We start from the raw sequence: 18,294 nt of genomic DNA on the forward strand, positions 1-18,294 counted from the left end.
TTTTTCAGAGGAACAAGCTGTTGTATATAAACAAAGGGATAAAGACAGGTAAGTTAAGGGGGAAATTTTCCCATGTGTAGCAGCTCTGCATATGTACTGTTGGAAGAAATGACCTTTTGGGTTCAGTTCCAAGTGGGGAGAAAGACACTAGAAACAGGGTGGCTGCTTGGAAAGATGGTTTAATGGTGGGCAGGATCCCATGCCTTGAAGATGTTGGGTGAAGAAGAAAAAAAGGGAAGAGATGCTGAGGGTGCCTGAGTTTTATGCCCTCTCTGGGCTTTTGAATTTGAGTTTGTATTCTGATTGGTTGTCAGACTCCCATGGGGCCATGCAGGGGCAACTCTGTAGGCTGTCTTGAGTCCCATGCTTGGTTGAGCCTTGCTGGGTGATGTAATCTTCCCAGGTGCCATGTGGTGAGATGGGTAGAGGGCTAATGCTACCTTTTCTGCATCTTGGCATTTGCCTATGAATAGACTTAGCTATCTCTTCATCTCTTAAGTGTGGACATCTGCTGGGGAGGCTATGGAGAATGATGGGGGCTATTAAGAGTGAGTCTGTTTCCTGCATAAAAACATTTTTTCTCCATTTCTCATCCAGTGAAATATAATATTCTGCCTTTTTAATATTTCCTAGAATATTTCATTTTTCTAGGAGAGGGGTGGGTCTTAACTTCCTAAAGTACCACATAAAAATGATATGATACTTCCGGAAAAAAAGCATGGCTTATTTTAAGTATCTGCCAATTTTGGTAGGTTTTTTCCCCCAGGACTAAATAAAAGTCTATGACATCACAGATGGGTACAGATGGAATTTATGTAATCTCCATTTTTCAGAGGCACCCACTTTGTTCATGTTTGATCCATCTTTTTGTTGGTGAAGTCTCCTGGACTCTAAGAGTTGCTTGACAGACATCACATTGGTCTCAAATTGCCTACATGTAAACATCAATACCTATTGAAAAGGGATTTAGGAGAACTCGCCATGGCCAACTTACATGAGATAACACAATAAATATTATCCACAACTGTTTCTTCTACATTATTCCAATTTTTGTCAACAGAAATAAGGACAAAGAAACAGTGGCAGATAATATTGAGCACATTGAGTTATCCCATGTAGAATTGTCATACAGCAAGTTGGCCATTGCTAGTTGTCCTGGCTGCAGCAAGATGGTTGCGTTGAGGTGGCCATGGCAAGATAGACACAGCGGGTTGTCCACAGCAAATTGTTCCATTCTGGTTGAAAAGGGCACATCAGTCTTTATGTAAAATTATGTGGAGTACCACGGTGTTTTCAGTATTCAAGAAAGATTGCAGTCAATTGCAAGTCAGTCAAGTATAGGTCTATTTCAGTTCATATGCTAACCTTGGACAATTATCAGCTGCCTTTGGAGTCAGATATCATGGGGGGGGGGGCAAAAGAACAGCTGGAGCCTGTTCCTGATGTGCGCATGCGCAGAGCTGTCAGGAGAAGGGAACAGCTAAGGAATAAGGACCGACGCGGGAGTATAGGCACAGGTGGACGGTGAATGGCCCCTCCCATAGGGAATAAAGAGAAGCAAAAGAGGAGTGGAATTTGCAGGAGACAATTAGTTCACTTAATTGGTTTGTGACTCTCAAAGACTCCTTGCCAAGTACAGCAATTGGGTTTTGAAGATATCAGCCTGGCAGCCAGGGCCAGATTTAGATGAAAAGAGGCCCTAGGCTATTCCACTTATGAGGCCCTTTCACCTCCCATTTTTAAGTTTGTAAATTACATGAGAGACAATAAAATACATCATTACTGTGATATATATCAATATATATCAATATATATAGCTGGCCTCCCAACGGAGGGCGGCTCTGCTCTGCGGCAAAGGCAGCGAGGCCAGCCGCCTCCCCTGCTGCGCTCAGCTGCCTGGCTTGGCCCCCTCACCCTCACCTGCCTGGCCACTGGTGGACTCCGCGTTGACGGGGCGGCTACTGGGAGCGGCCGCGCCTCTTGCCCGACCACCGGTGCCGGGAACATGGGCGGGCTCTCCAACTGCCGCGGCACTGGAACGATCTTAGCCAATACATTTTTATGTTTGTTTATTAGTCATATGCGTAGAATTTCTCCTTATTTTCGGTTCAGTGTTTTAGTGTTCGCTGTTTTTAGAATAGTGTAATTTTAATTTTGCTAACAATTTGAATGTAGGCCCCTCTTGATCTTGAGGCCCTAAGCTGAAGCCTAGTTATAGGAAAATCCAGCCTGCTGGCAGCTCTCCAAGCCAGATAAGGTCTGTGGCTATAAATTCGCCTTTGGAAGACTTTGCTGGATGTGAACGAGAGGAATTCCCAGTAACTTCATAAAAAGGGGTTTTGTTGGGACAGGGAGTCTGCTTCGTGGTTTAGGGAAGCCAAGATCAGAACAGTTACTTTGTCCACCTTCCTTATGAACCTTCCTACTCAAGGGCAGCTTTTTCATGAGGAACTAAATGCAATCCGTTCTAATCTTGATTGCAGGCAAAATGATTTCAGCAATAGAGTAGTAAATGCGTGGAACACCCTACCTGATCCTGTAGTTAGTTCCTCTAACCCCCATACGTTTTACCTTAAGCTGTCTTCTGTGGACTTTACACGTTTCTTAAGAGGTCCCTAAGGGGGCGTGCATAAGCTCACCAGCGTGCCTACCATCCCTGTCCTACTGTCCCATTTACATGTACTCTTTTTATGTATTTATGGCTATGTTTTGCTTATTTATATCCAATTGTTTGTGCCATTTTTCATGTGTTTTCATACTTGTTTCCCTGTACTTGTTGACAAACAAACAAACAAACAAACAAACGAATGAATGAAGAAAGAAAGAACGTTGTACTTCAGAGTTGCCTTTTACTTACCCCTTTTCAATGCTTCTGGCTTTTTCTCCACTTTCTCTCTCCAGGGCATGGTGATGGATGGAAAAAACGATTTCTTCTCTCTAGATTCTTCCTCCTCGCTCTTGCTTTCGCCTGGTGCTTGGGAGTGGTGAGGACTCCCTTTCCCTTCGCTTTTTCTCCAGCTGGTATCAGGTTCCACTTTGGAGACCCTTTTCCCGATGGGTTCAGTGACGTGAGACCGACGGGGTTTTGTGAGAGGAGATGTAGGCGGCGTTTGGCTGATGGGCTTCGGAGCCAGTGCGGGTTTTGGTGGTAGGGGTGATTTAGAAGCAGATTTTTCTTGACTAGGCACAGGCAGAGGACCAGTCGGAGAAGATACAGGCGCAACTATGGTGTAACTGCGACTAATAATCGTTAACGTGGTATTGTCAGAATTAAGCCTTGCGTCTTTTCTGTCTTGGCTCGGAGATTTGCTATCTTTTAAAAATAAAGGTTTCGCGTCTTGTTCTCTGTCTGGGGTGAGAGGAGTTGGCAACCCGTCAAAGCTATCTCCTGCACTGTATCTTTTCTTCTTCTTTTGCTCTGCTTGCTGGTCATAGTGAAAACGCAAGGAGTAGTTGGTTCTCCTTAATTTCACTCCAAATGGGGAGACGTTTTCTTCTCCGCCCGGTGAAGCCCGGTCCGGTTTTTTGGAGCCAAGGTTGTGTTGGGTTTCCGTTGCTGGCGAAGTTTCAATGGCGGGGGAGAGTTCTTTATTTGGAGAATACGGGAGACTTGGGACAAGGAAAGATGGGAGATCTTTGGCAAACTTACATCCCTCGGTATTACCCGCTACTTCCTGACGCCCTCTGATTTTCCCAAGGGAAGTTCCTACGTTCTTTGTACCGGCCGGGGACTCTGCTTGGAGGGCCTCGTTGTCTGAATGCAGAATGGACGGAGTCGGTTGCATCGCTGCATTTTCTGCTTCAGGAAGAGTTTTATTCTCTGCAGCAGTTTTGGACATTTCTGAAAATTTCTGCCATGCGGGAGTTATAGAAAACTTCGCATTTGCAGACAAAGTCTTTCGTAAGTTACCATGGGAAGGACTTCGCCCTTTAGCTGTCCAATCATCACTGTGCCTATTAAGACTTCCACTGTCTTTCTCACTGAATTTCTCGTTTTCCGCACCTTTTAAGATTTTGGAACGAATTGAAGCCCATTCATCCAGGATGGCTTGGTTGTCCACTGAATCTTGGACATGCTTCGCCTTAGCGCTGTTCGGCCTGCCGTCAACAGGTTTCTGGATGCTTTCGGCCTCAGGCGCCTCCGCCGCTTTCTTGTCTTCTGTTAAACCAAGTAAAGATTTGCAGGCTGTATCTTTTATCTGGTTGAGGTTCACTGCAGTGCCACAGAGTTGTGCTCCAGTGACCAAGATTGCTGTGTGGGGAACACATGAAGAAGTTGGAAGAGTTGTAGAACCTCTACTAGACTTAGGGTCCTTAACTTCTTTTGTGGCAGAAGGAAGTGTCGCCTCTTTCACGGGTGTAACTGGACTTAAATTCACTTTGGGAAATATAATTTCTTTTTCTCCAGAAGACACTTGAAAGGTGAAGCCCCTGGACATGGTTTGCCGGGTGTCAACTTCCTGCCAACGTAATTCTTCGCCCAGAACTCTTTCCTGCTCCTCAACGTCAACGTTCATTGCCTGATAAACTCTTAGGCTCCCTTCTTCCTTCCGTTCTTGGCCTGCCTGAGCTCTTTGTTGCTGTCCTGGTTCTTCCTTACGTTGTAGCTCTTTCTCAACAGTTCCCAAACGTTCATCTTCTGGATGCTTCTTCATGTGTAACTGGTGGGATTTCTTCTCTTCTTTTGGCTTTTCCAGTGACAGCTGATCTTCTAAAGAGAGGATTTTGCCTCTTTCCAATTGTTGGCCCTCTGTCCTTTGTATACATTCCTCCTGCTGCACCTCCTTTTCAGCCCGCAAATGCCCTATTTCTGCTGGTGCTGTTTTACTGGGTTCTGTTGATCCAACCGATTTTGCCAATTTTTGCTGCTTTTCTTCATTTGTACATTGTTTTTCATTCAGATTTCGCTGTTGCTCTTCTTGTCCCTTCAGTTTCACAGCTGTTCCCTTCTCTTGCTGTTGGTTTCTATCATGTAAATTTTTACTGCTTTCTTGTTCTTTCTTTCCCTGTCTTATTTCTCTTTTTTGCTCCGGAAGTAATTGTTGGTTCAGTTCAGAGAGCTTTTCAGATTGAACTGTTTTAAGTTCTTTCCCCTTCAGCTTTTCCAAATACTGATGGCTTATATTTTCTTCCTGAGCCTTTTGCTTTTCTGGTTCTTCCTTTTTATCCTTCCATCCCTGCTGGATCAGATTGTCATTAAGTTCTGTTTCTTGTTGTCTCTTTTCTTCTTTTGGATCTTTGACTTTCTGCTCTTTCTGTATCATACAATCTTTATGCTTTTGTTCTTGTTCATATTGTCTCTTCTTTTCCTGCTGTTGCCTTTGGATCTCCAGTTCACTTTGTTTCTTTGCTTCCTCCTTCCTCTGTCTCTGTACCTCTAATTCACGCTGTCTCTTTTGTTCTTCCTCCCGCTGTCTCTGTAGTTCTAGTTCACGTTGTTTCTTTTGTTCTTCCTCCCGCTGTCTCTGTAGTTCTAGCTCACGTTGTCTCTTTTGTTCTTCCTCCCGCTGTCTCTGTAGTTCTAGCTCACGTTGTCTCTTTTGTTCTTCCTCCCGCTGTCTCTGTAGTTCTAGTTCACGCTGTCTCTTTTGTTCTTCCTCCCGCTGTCTCTGTAGTTCTAGCTCACGCTGTCTCTTTTGTTCTTCCTCCCGCTGTCTCTGTAGTTCTAGCTCACGTTGTCTCTTTTGTTCTTCCTCCCGCTGTCTCTGTAGTTCTAATTCATGTTGTCTCTTTTGTTCTTCCTCCCACTGTCTCTGTAGTTCTAGCTCACGTTGTCTCTTTTGTTCTTCCTCCCGTTGTCTCTGTAGTTCTAGTTCACGTTGTCTCTTTTGTTCTTCCTCCCATTGTCTTTGGAGTTCTAGTTCACGTTGTCTCTTTTGTTCTTCCTCCCGCTGTCTCTGTAGTTCTAGCTCACGTTGTCTCTTTTGTTCTTCCTCCCATTGTCTTTGGAGTTCTAGTTCACGCTGTCTCTTTTGTTCTTCCTCCCATTGTCTTTGGAGTTCTAGCTCACGCTGTCTCTTTTGTTCTTCCTCCCGCTGTCTCTGTAGTTCTAGCTCACGTTGTCTCTTTTGCTCTGCTTCCCGCTGTCTTTGAATCTCCAGTTCATGTTGTTTCCTTGCTTCTTCCTGATGTTGCCTTTGGACCTCCAATTCGCATTGTCTTTTCTGTTCTTCCTCATGCTGTCTTTGGACCTCCCGCTCGAGTTGTCTCTTTGCTTCTTCCTGTTGCTGCCTTTGGAACTGCAGTTCGCATTGTCTCTTATGTTCTTCCTCCTGCTTTTTTTGTAATTCGCGTTCACGTTGTCTCCTTGCTTCTTCCGGCTGTCTTTGTAGTCCCATTTCACATTGTCTCTTTTGTTCTTCCTGCTGTCGTCTTTGGACCTCTAGTTCACCCTGTCTTTTTGCTTCTACCTGCTGCCTTTGTGCCTCTGGTTCTTGTTGCTTCTTCTTTTTCTCCTTCTGCCATTGCGTGACCATTTCACATGGTTTCCACTCTTCCTGCTGTCTTTGTGCCTCTAGTTCATGTTGTGCCTGTTCTTGATCCCTGTGTTTTTGTTCCTCAAGATCCTGAGATTTTTGGGGGATTTGTGCCTGTAATTTTTCAGGCCCTTCTCCATGCCTTCCCTGATTTTCTTGTTCTTGTAGCCCTTTTGTCTGATGATCTTGGTCTTTTTTCTCCTCCATTTGATAAAGATGTTCTTCCTGAAGTTTCAGTTTCTTCCCCACTTGTTCTCCATGGCTTCCCTCAAATTCTTGAAGTCTTTTGTGTTCCATAGGGATTTTGAATTTTGTTTCAGCCATTTGTTCCTTCTTCCCTGCCTCAAGGTTTATCCAGTAGTCTTGTTTTCGTTTTCCTTCAGTTTTCAGTTCCTGGACTTCTCCATGCTGGGTTAACTTCTCTGGTTTGTAATAGCTATCATCTTTTGTCACTTTATCTTCAGTGCCCTGTGATTCTAGGAAGTCTTGTCCAAAGTCAGCCTCTATTAAACTTTGTACCTCCTGGAATTGGGAAATAAAAATAGATTTACTTAATGCGGTAGAAGGCTATTAGAATCCAATTCCTATTTTATATAAATCTTTTTTTTTTTTGCATAGAAAATTTTTATTTTCCATTTTCATAGTATATAATCACATGTATACTATTACATAGTCAATATCATGTTGTATTATTAAGTAATTACATCAATTTATCTTACCATCAACTACCAAAAAACCCCCCAAAAACCAGTTATTGGCTCTTCTGCTCTCCATACACCATATTTATACCTTATCCGACACTTTCTTCCCTCTCCCTCTTCCCCCTCTCTACATCCTTTCTTCCCTCCATCATTTTCTACTCTACTTCCCCTTCCTTTCTCCTTCTCCTCTCTCCCCTTACCACTCCTCCTTATACACCTCATCTTCCCCCCTCACCCTCTCTCCTATCCCTCTCTTCCTATCTTTCTTCTCTCCTCTGCTTCCCACTCTTCCTCTAATTCACTTGGTGTATTTCAGCTTCTGAGCAAACTCCCTTTTGTCTTGGTGGTATTTATAATTCCATTTCAATATACATAAAAAAGAAAAAATAGCAGTATACATGTACAATCATACCTTAGAATCCAACACCCCTCTTCCAACCTAGTAAACTCTGCTCCCTCCCCCCTCCCTCCCCCCTCTGACTTCCCAGAACCAATACAAGGTATAAATCTTTAACAAAAACAGTTTAAAATATACTTAAAGAGAAAGTAGAAAATTAACGTCTTTAAATCTAAGGTCAATTTATATAAATCTTAATATTTGGGATGAATTACAGTAGTCCTCAATTTGCAACAGTTCATTTAGTGACCATTCAAAGTTACAACAGCAGTGAAAAAAAGTGATTTATGACTGTTTTTCACACTATACATCTGTCACAACATTCCCATGGCCATGTGATCAAAATTTGGATGCTTGGCAACTGCTTCATATCTAGCACAGTTGCATCATCCATGGGATCCTCTTTGGGGACCTTCTGACAAGCAAACTCAATAGGGAAGCTTATAGTAAGCGGTCACTTATTATAACAACCGTGTTACTATCTTAGCAACTGCAGTGGCTCACTTAACAACGGTGGCCAGAAAGGTTGTAAAATGGGGCAAAATTCTCTCAACAACTATCTCGCTCAGCAGCAGAAATTGTGGGCTCGATTGTGGTCATAAGTCGAGGACTATCTGTATTTGTTTTTATCAATCTTAGTCGTATATTACAACAATATTAATGTATTCTCAGGAATGGGTTCCTGCCAGTTCTAACCTCTTCTACAGAAGAAGTTCCACAAAACTACAGTGCTGTTTAGAACCGGTTCCAGCTCCCTCCCCCCCGACCGTCCGCACATCATCAAGATGAAGAGCAAGAGGAGGAATTCTGGGAGTTGAAGTCCACAAGTCTTAAAGCTGTCAACTTTGAACACCCCTGGGGTTTTTTTTCCCTAAAGGGTTAGGGGTGCAAGGGTCTTGTCACTTGACAGCTTTGTGTGCTTCAAATGCCAGAGTTTCTGAGCCAACATTTTGGGTGCTAAGCAAGAGCGTTGTTAAGTGAGTTTCACCACATTTTACAAGTTGGCCACGCCCACCCAGTCACATGGCTGGCAAATTGCTCATGATTCTTTGAGATTTTCCCCAACAGATTTATAAAAGTTTCCGCTCCAGTAGAACATTTGTAGCTCAGGGATGAACTGTGGAGTCCTTGGTGTTCTCTAAGCTTGGTACTTTTGCTTGTAGTCATTTCATTATCAGGCTAGGTAAATCTTTAGTACTACCAAATATTAGTATTACTTAGTATAAGCAAATGGGAATGCTCTGTAGTAGCTTGCCCTATCAGTATAGGAGGGAAAGTGGAGGCATGTGCTTTTCTCTTCGGTAGCTTCTTGATTAGGACATTATTTTCTGTTAAGATTGTTTTGTCTGGTGTTAATCCCTGCTTATCTGAGTGTTGGTTGCTGTGGAGGATACCTTTTTGTTTCCTCTTTAGCTTTTTATTGTCTCTCTTAAATGGTGTGTAAATATCATTTATCTCTTTGGTATGTACGTTTTTGAAGTCTAAGTACATTTCTTTTACAGATGAATAGGGGAAAAAAAGATACATGTTGAATGCCGGCCTGCCAATAAAATAGTGGAACCTGACAGTTATGACTTTATTTCTGAGAAATGATCATCATATATAGCAGGGCAGTGAATCTCCCAAATTGTGTGAGGCTGGTTCACATCCATAAATACCAGCTGAAGTGTAACATTGAAAGATTCGAAGGTAACCTAATATTCTTAGAGGAGCTCTGTGTCTTACAATCAGCAGCTAAAATTCTGACCTCTATAAGGAATCCGTTCAATACCTTTGACAATCTGTGCTTTTTGGAAAGCCTCTGATTCTTTGGCCTGACTGAGAGTTTGTGCTTTGCCGCACTGTTGTCCAGACAAGAAATGGCTAAAGGGATGGCATCAAGGTTGACAGTTTCGATGGTTCCAGAAGGGGAATGGTGTCTTTTTGGCCGAGATGACACTTTGACAGGCGTCCCCTAGAGAAACCCCAAGAAAAGGGGGAAAAAAATTATGGAAAGAAACGAGATCCTGTATTTAAAACAAAACAAATTCCAAATCCAGTAACCGCTCTAGAAATGAATTCAAAGCCAGGTTCGGGAGTTTCTTTTGCAACTTTCCTTCTTTATTTTTATAGCTTCCTGTGCCCCCAAGGGGCTTCAACAACTCTCAGAAAGAGTGCTAATAACCAGATGACTGCAAGGAATATACCATATTTTTCAGAGTATAAGACGTATTCTTCCTCCCCCCTTTAAATGAGGATAAAAATTTGGGTGCGTCTTATATACCAAATCTAGCCAAAAACGGGAGGCATGGAGGAGGCGATAGTCTGTGGCAATCCCATCAGCCTGGAACAGCTGATTGGGTGCATTCTGGGAGGCTGATCCACCCGCCAATCAGCTGCTGATGCTGAATCAGGCTGCAATAATGTGCTGAAGCTTACCTGGCTGTTTGCTATTTGCTGCAAGGAGATGTCAGAGTTTGCAGCAGTAATCCCATTCAGAAAGCACACACAAGTAACTGATTCAGCAGGATTCAATAACTTCTCTTTAGACATAATATAACACATTAAGTAAATATACAATACCAAAAGCAGGTTTTCCAACGTGGTAGTTCAGCAGAGAAGTTTCATTTAGTTTCAGCTATCAGCACAGCATGCAGCTTTAGTACAGAACAAGCCATGCCCAGGCTCCTTGCTGTCTCCTTCCTTGTTGCTCACACAGCAAATAGTGTTTGTTTCCAAACAGCCCTCAACTCTCTCACACACTGACAGGACGCTAGCCAGATGAATACCATGGACACTGGTAGGCAGAGGCAGAATATTTTTTTCTTATTTTCCTCCTCAAATACTAAAGTGCATCTTATCCTCTGGTGCGTCTTATAGTCTGAAAATACGGTAAACCCTTCCATCCCTCACCATTCAGAACTAAAGAAGCTCCTTGGATGAGAAGCAAAACGCCTTCACAGAAAAGACGAAGATAGTCCAGTTGCCTTTTGAAATGGGACAACCATGGTTTGGATGACTGAGAATCTCCAGAGACACTAACTCCATAATTTTACAGAGGGCACCTTCTCCCACCTCTCAGCACCACACAATATGATTTTTTTTTACTGAGCTCTCTAGTTCAAGACTCACTGCAACTAAAAATGCATTGGCACCAAACTCATTTTAGCTGAACAAACTTTCAAGAGAAGTTCCTTGGATACAAACTGATTGCTTTGTCATCGTCAGTTAGCTTCTTCTAAACACCTTCTTCGGTGATCTTCCGCCCACTGAAAGCACAGCACAGGGAGTTGATTGGAGACCTTTCCCATCATAAACCCCAACCCCTGCCACTGCACACGTAAGAGCTAGTACCAGGCACATATTTCTTTGGCTTTAAGAACAGCAAATGTATGACAAATTGCACCCCTTCAACATTCCCGCTGTTAACAAAATCATGTGACAAAAACCTCTTCAGAATGGCAGCTTCCCCTATGAACGATGTCCCCATATTTATGCCTTAATATGCCTTAAGCATTGCATTACATTTTATGCATTACAGGTTGAACATAGCAGTAGCATAAAAGGGACAGGAACTTCTATGTAGGATTGCAGCCAGTTTATAATTTTACTAGTAGCTAATAATCCGGCGTTGCCTGGGTATTTATTTATCCTAATCCTGTATTAGACAGGAAAAGCCCTGATTTCAGCAACAATTAAATCAGTTACAAATGTTTCCCCTGTGCCCACAGAAACCACACGTTTGTCCTCAACAATAATCAAAGCATTGTTGAAAATGTCCAGACCAAACATAATTTCTAATGTTGGATTTTCCCCCTTACCAGAGGGAGCCCCCTTGTGGAGTATTTTGAAGCCGTTACCATGGCAACTCCACTGTGCTGTACAATAGAAGCCATTTTAGAGCAGTACGGTAGAAACCATTTGAAGGCACAACAGGCTGTATCTTCCCCCACCCCAAAGGGTGTTAGTGGTATCTTACCCCCCCTCCCCAGTATTTGTTTCCAGAGTATAAGTTATCTGTGTACCAAATTTGGTTGAAATTGCTCGAGGCGTTATAGAAATTTATTTATCAGCACAAATGCAACACAAATGTAACAAGGCAACATAAAAAAATGGCTTTCTGCCTGGATGGCTCCCAGAGTGAGCCGATAGACAGAAAAGGAAAGCAGTATGCTCCCTCCCATATGTGGGCATACCAGGGGTTGTGACACACACAATACATACCTATTACCCTGGTTTAGTTGATAAAGGAGGAGAGCCTGTGGCTTAGTGTGTGTGTGTGTGTGTGTGTGTGTGTGTGTGTGTGTGTATGTTATATTTGTGCTGATAAATAAATAAAGGATAGATAGATAGATAGATAGATAGATAGATAGATAGATAGATAGATAGATAGAGACAGAATAGATAGATAGATAGATAGATAGATAGATAGATAGATAGATAGATAGATAGATAGATAGATGGATGGATGGATGGATGGATGGATGGATGGATGGATGGATGGATGGATGGATGGATGGATGGATGGATAGATTGTGTGTGTGTGTGTGTGTGTGTGTGTGTGAAATTCTGTACTAAGCTGTGGAGAATCTCTATGCAGACATAGTCTATTATCAAGGTTGTTTTCCCAAAAATTTCTGGACTACTACCTGAACAAAAGTTTACATCTTAATAATCCAGGAAGTATAGCCATTATCTGCTCTATTGTAGTAGTATGGAAGCAAACGAATGAGTATGTCTTGGTATGGCTATGGATCAGAAGCTGAAGCTGAGGCAGAGTTTCATGCTAAACTCCCAGTTATCCATTTCATTGCAGCTTGCAGTAATACTGTCATCCTCCAATAATTCTGATCCCTGGGACATTTGGAATTTTGAGAATAATTGTATAATACTAAATGAGAACAATCAACCAGTGGAATAGTTTACCTTCAGACATTGTAGGTGCTTCATTACTGGAGGCTTTTAAGAAAAGACTGGAAAGCCACCTGTCTAAAATGGTATAAGGTCTCCTGCTTGAGCAGGGGGGTTGGACTAGAAGACCTCCAAGGTCCCTTCCAGTTCTATTCTGATTGATGTCAGATATGCCTTACCAAAGAAATGCTATGAGTAAATAAATCATCTAGTCACAAAATGGCAGCCATTGTGAGGATGGTCAGACCAGAAAGACTACTTTTGATAGCTCCCCACAATAGTCAATCGAGGTTCTCTTTATAGCTAAGTAGGTAGCGATACTTTCAAATAAAATATGGGCTCCAGGCAGCCAATTGTATTTTTTTATATATAATGCTGAGCCTATCCTAGAAATAAAAGATGCTAAAAGATAGCACTTTGCTTTGTGGCATGCCAACTTTTCAATTTGGAGGACTGGATGGGAGGAGGGTTAAAATAACTCAAAGTTAACTGAAAAACTAAAATGCCAGTTGGTACAGAGAAACTGACCGGAACCAATAGAAGGTCAACAGGCACAAGCGATAAATGTTATAAAATTTAAAGCCATGCCATGGTTTTATCTCGGCAGCCTACAACTCCAGGTTCAAAGCTAGAGGTTTACCTCAGCCTGAGTTGCCAACTAACAAATGTGATTAGACATTTATAATTGTAATTTGTGGCAATTTTTGAAGTGGCCCTTAAGAAATAAGTGCCATTATTAGTGTTATTATTTCTATTACCTTCTCAGCTCTGTCACGACTTGTTTCACCCAGACATGTGGGACTTAAGGAATCTGGCATCCCAGCTGACTAGAAAAAATATATATGAAAATCATACAAAACAATTGCAACTTCAGATATATTGCGTAGACTCATATTTTGTAGAAGCACCAAATGCTTTTACATCACAGTCAGAATAAGATCCCATTACAATGTTGTTGTAATACCTAATCTAATTCCATTTCAATTTGTCGGACAAATCGACTGAATAAACAGATTTGTTCCCTTCTTTTCCATCTATTTTAAATTGTGAAAGAGGAAGCTGGATTGCAAGCCTAAAAGGATGGATGTTTTTTCTATTTTAACTCCCTTTACCTTTCATACAGCTATGGAAAAAAAAACACAGTAAAGTAAGGCTTATTAAAAAAAAAACTTACGAATTTAGCAAGATTTTAATGAAGGTTACTTATAAATGCATGCACTACTTATCTAAGGGAGTGGGTCAATTGTGCATTATAAATTCAAATATTCTATTTATTTATTTTTTAAAAATGGATTGGGTCAATTGAATGTGCACTATAATCTAAATGTTCTCATCTTTTTAAAAAGAATCCAGTCCTACTAAAAAAACTCAAGCTAGAGGCAAACATGTATTCACTTGGTCTCCTTCATTAAAAGCCTCTTCCTGTTTGGGGTGCTGTTAAGAACTGAAGAAGCTTCTTGGGTGAGAAGCGAAATGCCTTCAAAGAAAAACAAGAAGGTCCAGTTGCCTCCTTAAAAAGCAGCTTTGGGACACAGACTCAGGTCTTTAGCAGTATCCAGAGCCCATGTGACCTCTGGAGGGAGAATGTTGTCAACTACCGGATTTTTGGAGTATAAGACGCACCAGACTATAAGATGCAGCAAGGTTTTAAACAGGAATTTTTTAAAAAAAAGTTTTTGCACTCTGCAAACCTTCCAAAAATGGCCTGTTTTTCATGAAAATGGGCCCTTTTTTTTCAAAAGGAAAGGGCATGAATAATCCTTAGAAGGCTTGTAGAGTGGGGGGGAAACAAAAATGAGAAAAATGGGTCGGTTTTTTATCCAAAAAAGGGCATGGGGAGGGCAAAAAACAGGCCGTTTTTCGCTCATTTCTGCCCTTTACAGACCCCAGGAGCTCTCTGAAAGCCTATTAAAAGCTATGCATGGCCATTTTGGTGAAGGGGGAGGAGTTTCAGGAGGCAAAAAAGTGCTGTATTCAGTGTATAAGACGCACCCAGATTTTCAGTCTCTTTTTTGAGGGAAAAGGTGCGTCTTATACTCCGAAAAATACGGTAATCATTTTCTTTGTATAATTTCAAGCTAGCCAATTGCTGAGTTCCTTATCACACTGCTAGGCTTTATCAGATTTGTGCCTAAACAAGAACAAAAACATTGCTTCCCTCCCTGAGAAAATAGAAAGAAGACAAGTGATTAACAGGATTCCCCTCTTGACCCACGCGGTGGCACAATGGCTAAGACGCTGAGCTTGTTGATCAGAAAGGTCGGCAGTTCAGTGGTTTGAATCCCTAGAGCCACATAACGGAGTGAGCTCCTATTACTTGTCCCAGCTTCTACCAACCTAGCAGTTCGAAAGCAAGTAAAAATGCAAGTAGAAAAATAGGGACCACTTTTGTTGGGAAAGTTAGTCATGCCAGCCACATGACCACGGAGACATCTTCAGACAGCGCTGGCTCTTTGAAAGGGAGATGAGCACCACCCCCTAGAATCAGGAATGACTAGCACATATGTGTGAAGGGAACCTTTACCTTTATGTGCCATGTTCTTCTGACTATGTATTGGAGACAAATTGTGGCTTCTTTACATGAAAATCAAGAAGCCATTTAAAGGAGAATATGAGAGGGAAATCAATGTTAAAACATAAAGGCAAACCACTGAAAACATTACATTCATATTCATAGCAGGAATCTCCCGACCCTTTCCCTGGCATATCAGGAGTTCTGTATTTGTGTCTCTTTTGTCTGAGGGCATTACTAGAATGCAAGGGTCTCCATCAAAGACCCCCAACTTCGGAATCGCTGGATTCAAATGGCATTTCCAGTTCAAAGATAAAATATTTGAATGTAAGAACCCACGTCATTTGATCAGCTGAGGGTTCATTTTGCCCCCGTGCTGATAGTACACATGATCCGTAAACAGAGGAGACTTTAGAAGTGTGGAAATCAAGAAAGTTGTCCAAGGTTCTACACACCAGGTCGTTTCTAATGTTGGTGTGATTTCAGTTGATCAGAAAGAGACGGCTTTGATGATATGTCTCATAACAAAGATATAAGTAAAGAACCCAATCGGAGTTTTGATCGTTTGCTTTTATTGATGATGTTTCATTACTGTACTTTCATGGCTATGTCATGAGTTGAGAAATCATAGAATAAAATCAGATACTCCAGTCCGATGGGAAACAAAGATCATTCATATATGGAATTCTGAATGATATTCTCACCCAAGGGCCTAAAAACTCTAGAACCATGAGGGCCAAGCTATGGCACGCATGCCCAAAGTGGCACATGAAGCCAGGTCACGCCCCTGCACGCGCAGCCTTGCCTGTTTGTCTTCCGGGTTTCTGGCGGGTTTGTGCATGCAACTATCAGCTGTCCTTTGCACGCGCAGCAGTGGCGAAAACCGGTGTGTACAAGCACGCCGACCAGCTGATTGTCAGGCGCACATGGATGCTAGAACTCAGAAGTTTGGCTTTTCCAAAGTGCGGCCTTGACGAGCGTGTGCACACGGGACATTTCCGTGCGACCTTATTGCCATTTGGTGGCAAAAAGGTTCACCGTCACTGCTTTAGGACTACCACATTTGAAATTCTCCCAAATGCTGGATTTCTTTGCAATACATAATTCATCACCCAGCTAATGTCAACAAACGTTTTCTACAAACATATGTGTTCGTTCATTTTGAAGATTGGTAATTGGCTCCTCACCATCAATTAGACTTACTTTGTGGTGGTTCTCTGGAAGGACCACATCTGGTGGCATCACCGTCTCCATGGGGTTATTCAGCAACACATCTGCTTCCAAACTTCCACTAGCTTCCCCAGGTGTTTTCACAGAGACTGTCATTTGTGGGGGTTGGCCAAATTTAATATTCTTGGCCAACTGTTGCTGAAAATCAAAATACAGTTGTGTATTAGAGAAGAGAGCAGGGAAAGTAGTGCTGTTCTTAATTAGATAGCTTGGGTTTAGCCATCAAGGCCATTCATGAAGAATTGGTGCCATCTTGACATGAAGAATGTCAAGATGGCACTGAGCTTCAGTGGTGCAGTGGTTAGAATGCAGTATTGCAGGCTAATTCTGCCGACTGCCAGCAGTTCTAATTCTGAACTGGCTTAAGGTTGACTCAGCCTTCCATCCTTCCAAGGTCCATAAAATGGTTCCACCACAAAACCGCAGTAGACTAAAGCGCGCTCGACAAAAGCGAGTACCTGACGTCATCACAGCGCGACGAAAACATCACACTGTGAGCGGTAAAGTTAAAATTAACGCGAAAACCTTACCCTAACCCCCCCAAACCTAATCCTAAACCTAACCCTTAACCTAACCCTAAACCTAACCCTAAACCTAACCCTTAACCTAACGCTAAACCTAACGCTAACCCTTAACCTAACCCTAAACCTAACCCTAACGCTTAACGTAAACCTAAACCTAAACCTAACCCTAACCCTTAACCTAACCCTAACCCTAAACCTAACCCTTACCTGTACGTGAATCGGCTTGCTTTAAAAGCGCTTTTAAAAATCTCCGCGGTCGTATTTGTCGCGCTGCTGATGACATCAGGTACGCGCTTTAATCGGGCGCGCTTTAGTGGACCGCGGTTTTGTCGTGCCACGCCGTAAAATGAGGGCCCAGATTGTTGGGGCAATTGGCTGTAAACCGCTTAGAGAGGGTTATAAAGCACTGTGAAGTGGCATATAAGTGTAAGTGTTATTGCTAGTGCTATAACTAGGTGATAAAAGCCCATCCCCTTTTTAAAGAAGTTTTGTATGTATCACTTATGTAAAAGGAAACTACAGCTTGAGATACACAGTCATGTTGACTTTTTAACACACCACGCCTATACACATAAACATCTCTATTAGGAACAATGAGATTGTTGTTGTTAGTTGCGAAGTCATGTCCGCCCCATTGTGACCCCATGGACAACATTCCTCCAGGCCTTCCTGTCCTCTACCACCCCCAGAGTCCATTTAAGCTCATGCCTACTGCTTCGGTGACTCCATCCAGCCCCCTCATTCTCTGCCGTCCCCTTCTTCTTTTGCCCTCAGTCTTTCTCAGCATTAGGCTCTTCTCCAGTGAGTCCTGGAGGCATTATTAGGTATAATGAGATATCAATATTAAAATATTAGGTGAAAGAGAAAGTGATTTCCACAAGAAGTAATATAATGTGGGGCTCAACCATCCATACAGCCTTATCAGTTTCAAGGGGCTACCCTAGTTTTGAAAGGATTTTTCTGGGTACAATGTACCACATAATGGTCAGCTCCCTCCCTGTCAGTTAAAATAAACTTCTATTTTTTTAAAAAATCCAATTATCTTGAGATTTCATTCGAAAATTCCAGAATCTTAGAGGATCTCGCAAGAATGGGAAAATCTTGATTGATCAGGTTAGGCTTCAACTTTCCCGAACCTTCACAAAAGGACAACGCAAAAATCTCATGAGATTAGTGATTTTTAGCAATTTGGGACATGCATTTCTTTTCTTTTTCTTTTTGGTGTCTGAGCTAGAGTTTGAGGATACAGAAAGGCAGCTAAGCCTGACTCACAAATTGCAGTTCAGCTGATAAGAATTGGACTGTCATTCTATGTTCTTCAAGCAATGTCCACTCTTTCACTCTTTGTCCAGACTTCCTAATGTGGTACCCATACCTGATACGGATACATTGGCATTTAACTCTCAGCATCTCAAGAGTAAGAGGACATTTCTTCAGGTAGCTAAATACCTATATCCTGCTTCCAGGGGTGGGCTTCAAAAATTTCAGCAACGGGTTCTCTGTCCGGTTGCTGGGTGGGCGTGGCCTAGTTGGCTTCCTGCACCACGGTGGGTGGGTGGGTTCA

General features: G+C 42.3%; 1 protein-coding gene across 2 annotated transcripts in view; it reads right to left on the reverse strand.

The window, feature by feature from the left end:
• The window catches only part of CRACD (capping protein inhibiting regulator of actin dynamics), a 171,442-nt gene that overhangs the window by 10,371 nt on the left and 142,777 nt on the right, over positions 1-18,294 (reverse strand). For both annotated transcript variants that reach the window (XM_087724709.1, XM_087724708.1), the window contains 4 exons: positions 16,180-16,344; positions 13,223-13,291; positions 9,346-9,528; positions 2,858-6,998 (listed from right to left, as the gene is read on the reverse strand). In XM_087724709.1, the coding sequence (XP_087580835.1) occupies positions 2,858-6,998; positions 9,346-9,528; positions 13,223-13,291; positions 16,180-16,344 (4,558 nt within the window). The remainder of the gene's footprint in view (positions 1-2,857; positions 6,999-9,345; positions 9,529-13,222; positions 13,292-16,179; positions 16,345-18,294) is intronic.

This window comes from Thamnophis sirtalis, unplaced genomic scaffold (assembly GCF_051295495.1).
Source record: "Thamnophis sirtalis isolate CommonGarterSnake01/CBP01778 unplaced genomic scaffold, rThaSir2_p1.2 scaffold_10, whole genome shotgun sequence".
NCBI lineage: Eukaryota > Metazoa > Chordata > Lepidosauria > Squamata > Natricidae > Thamnophis > Thamnophis sirtalis.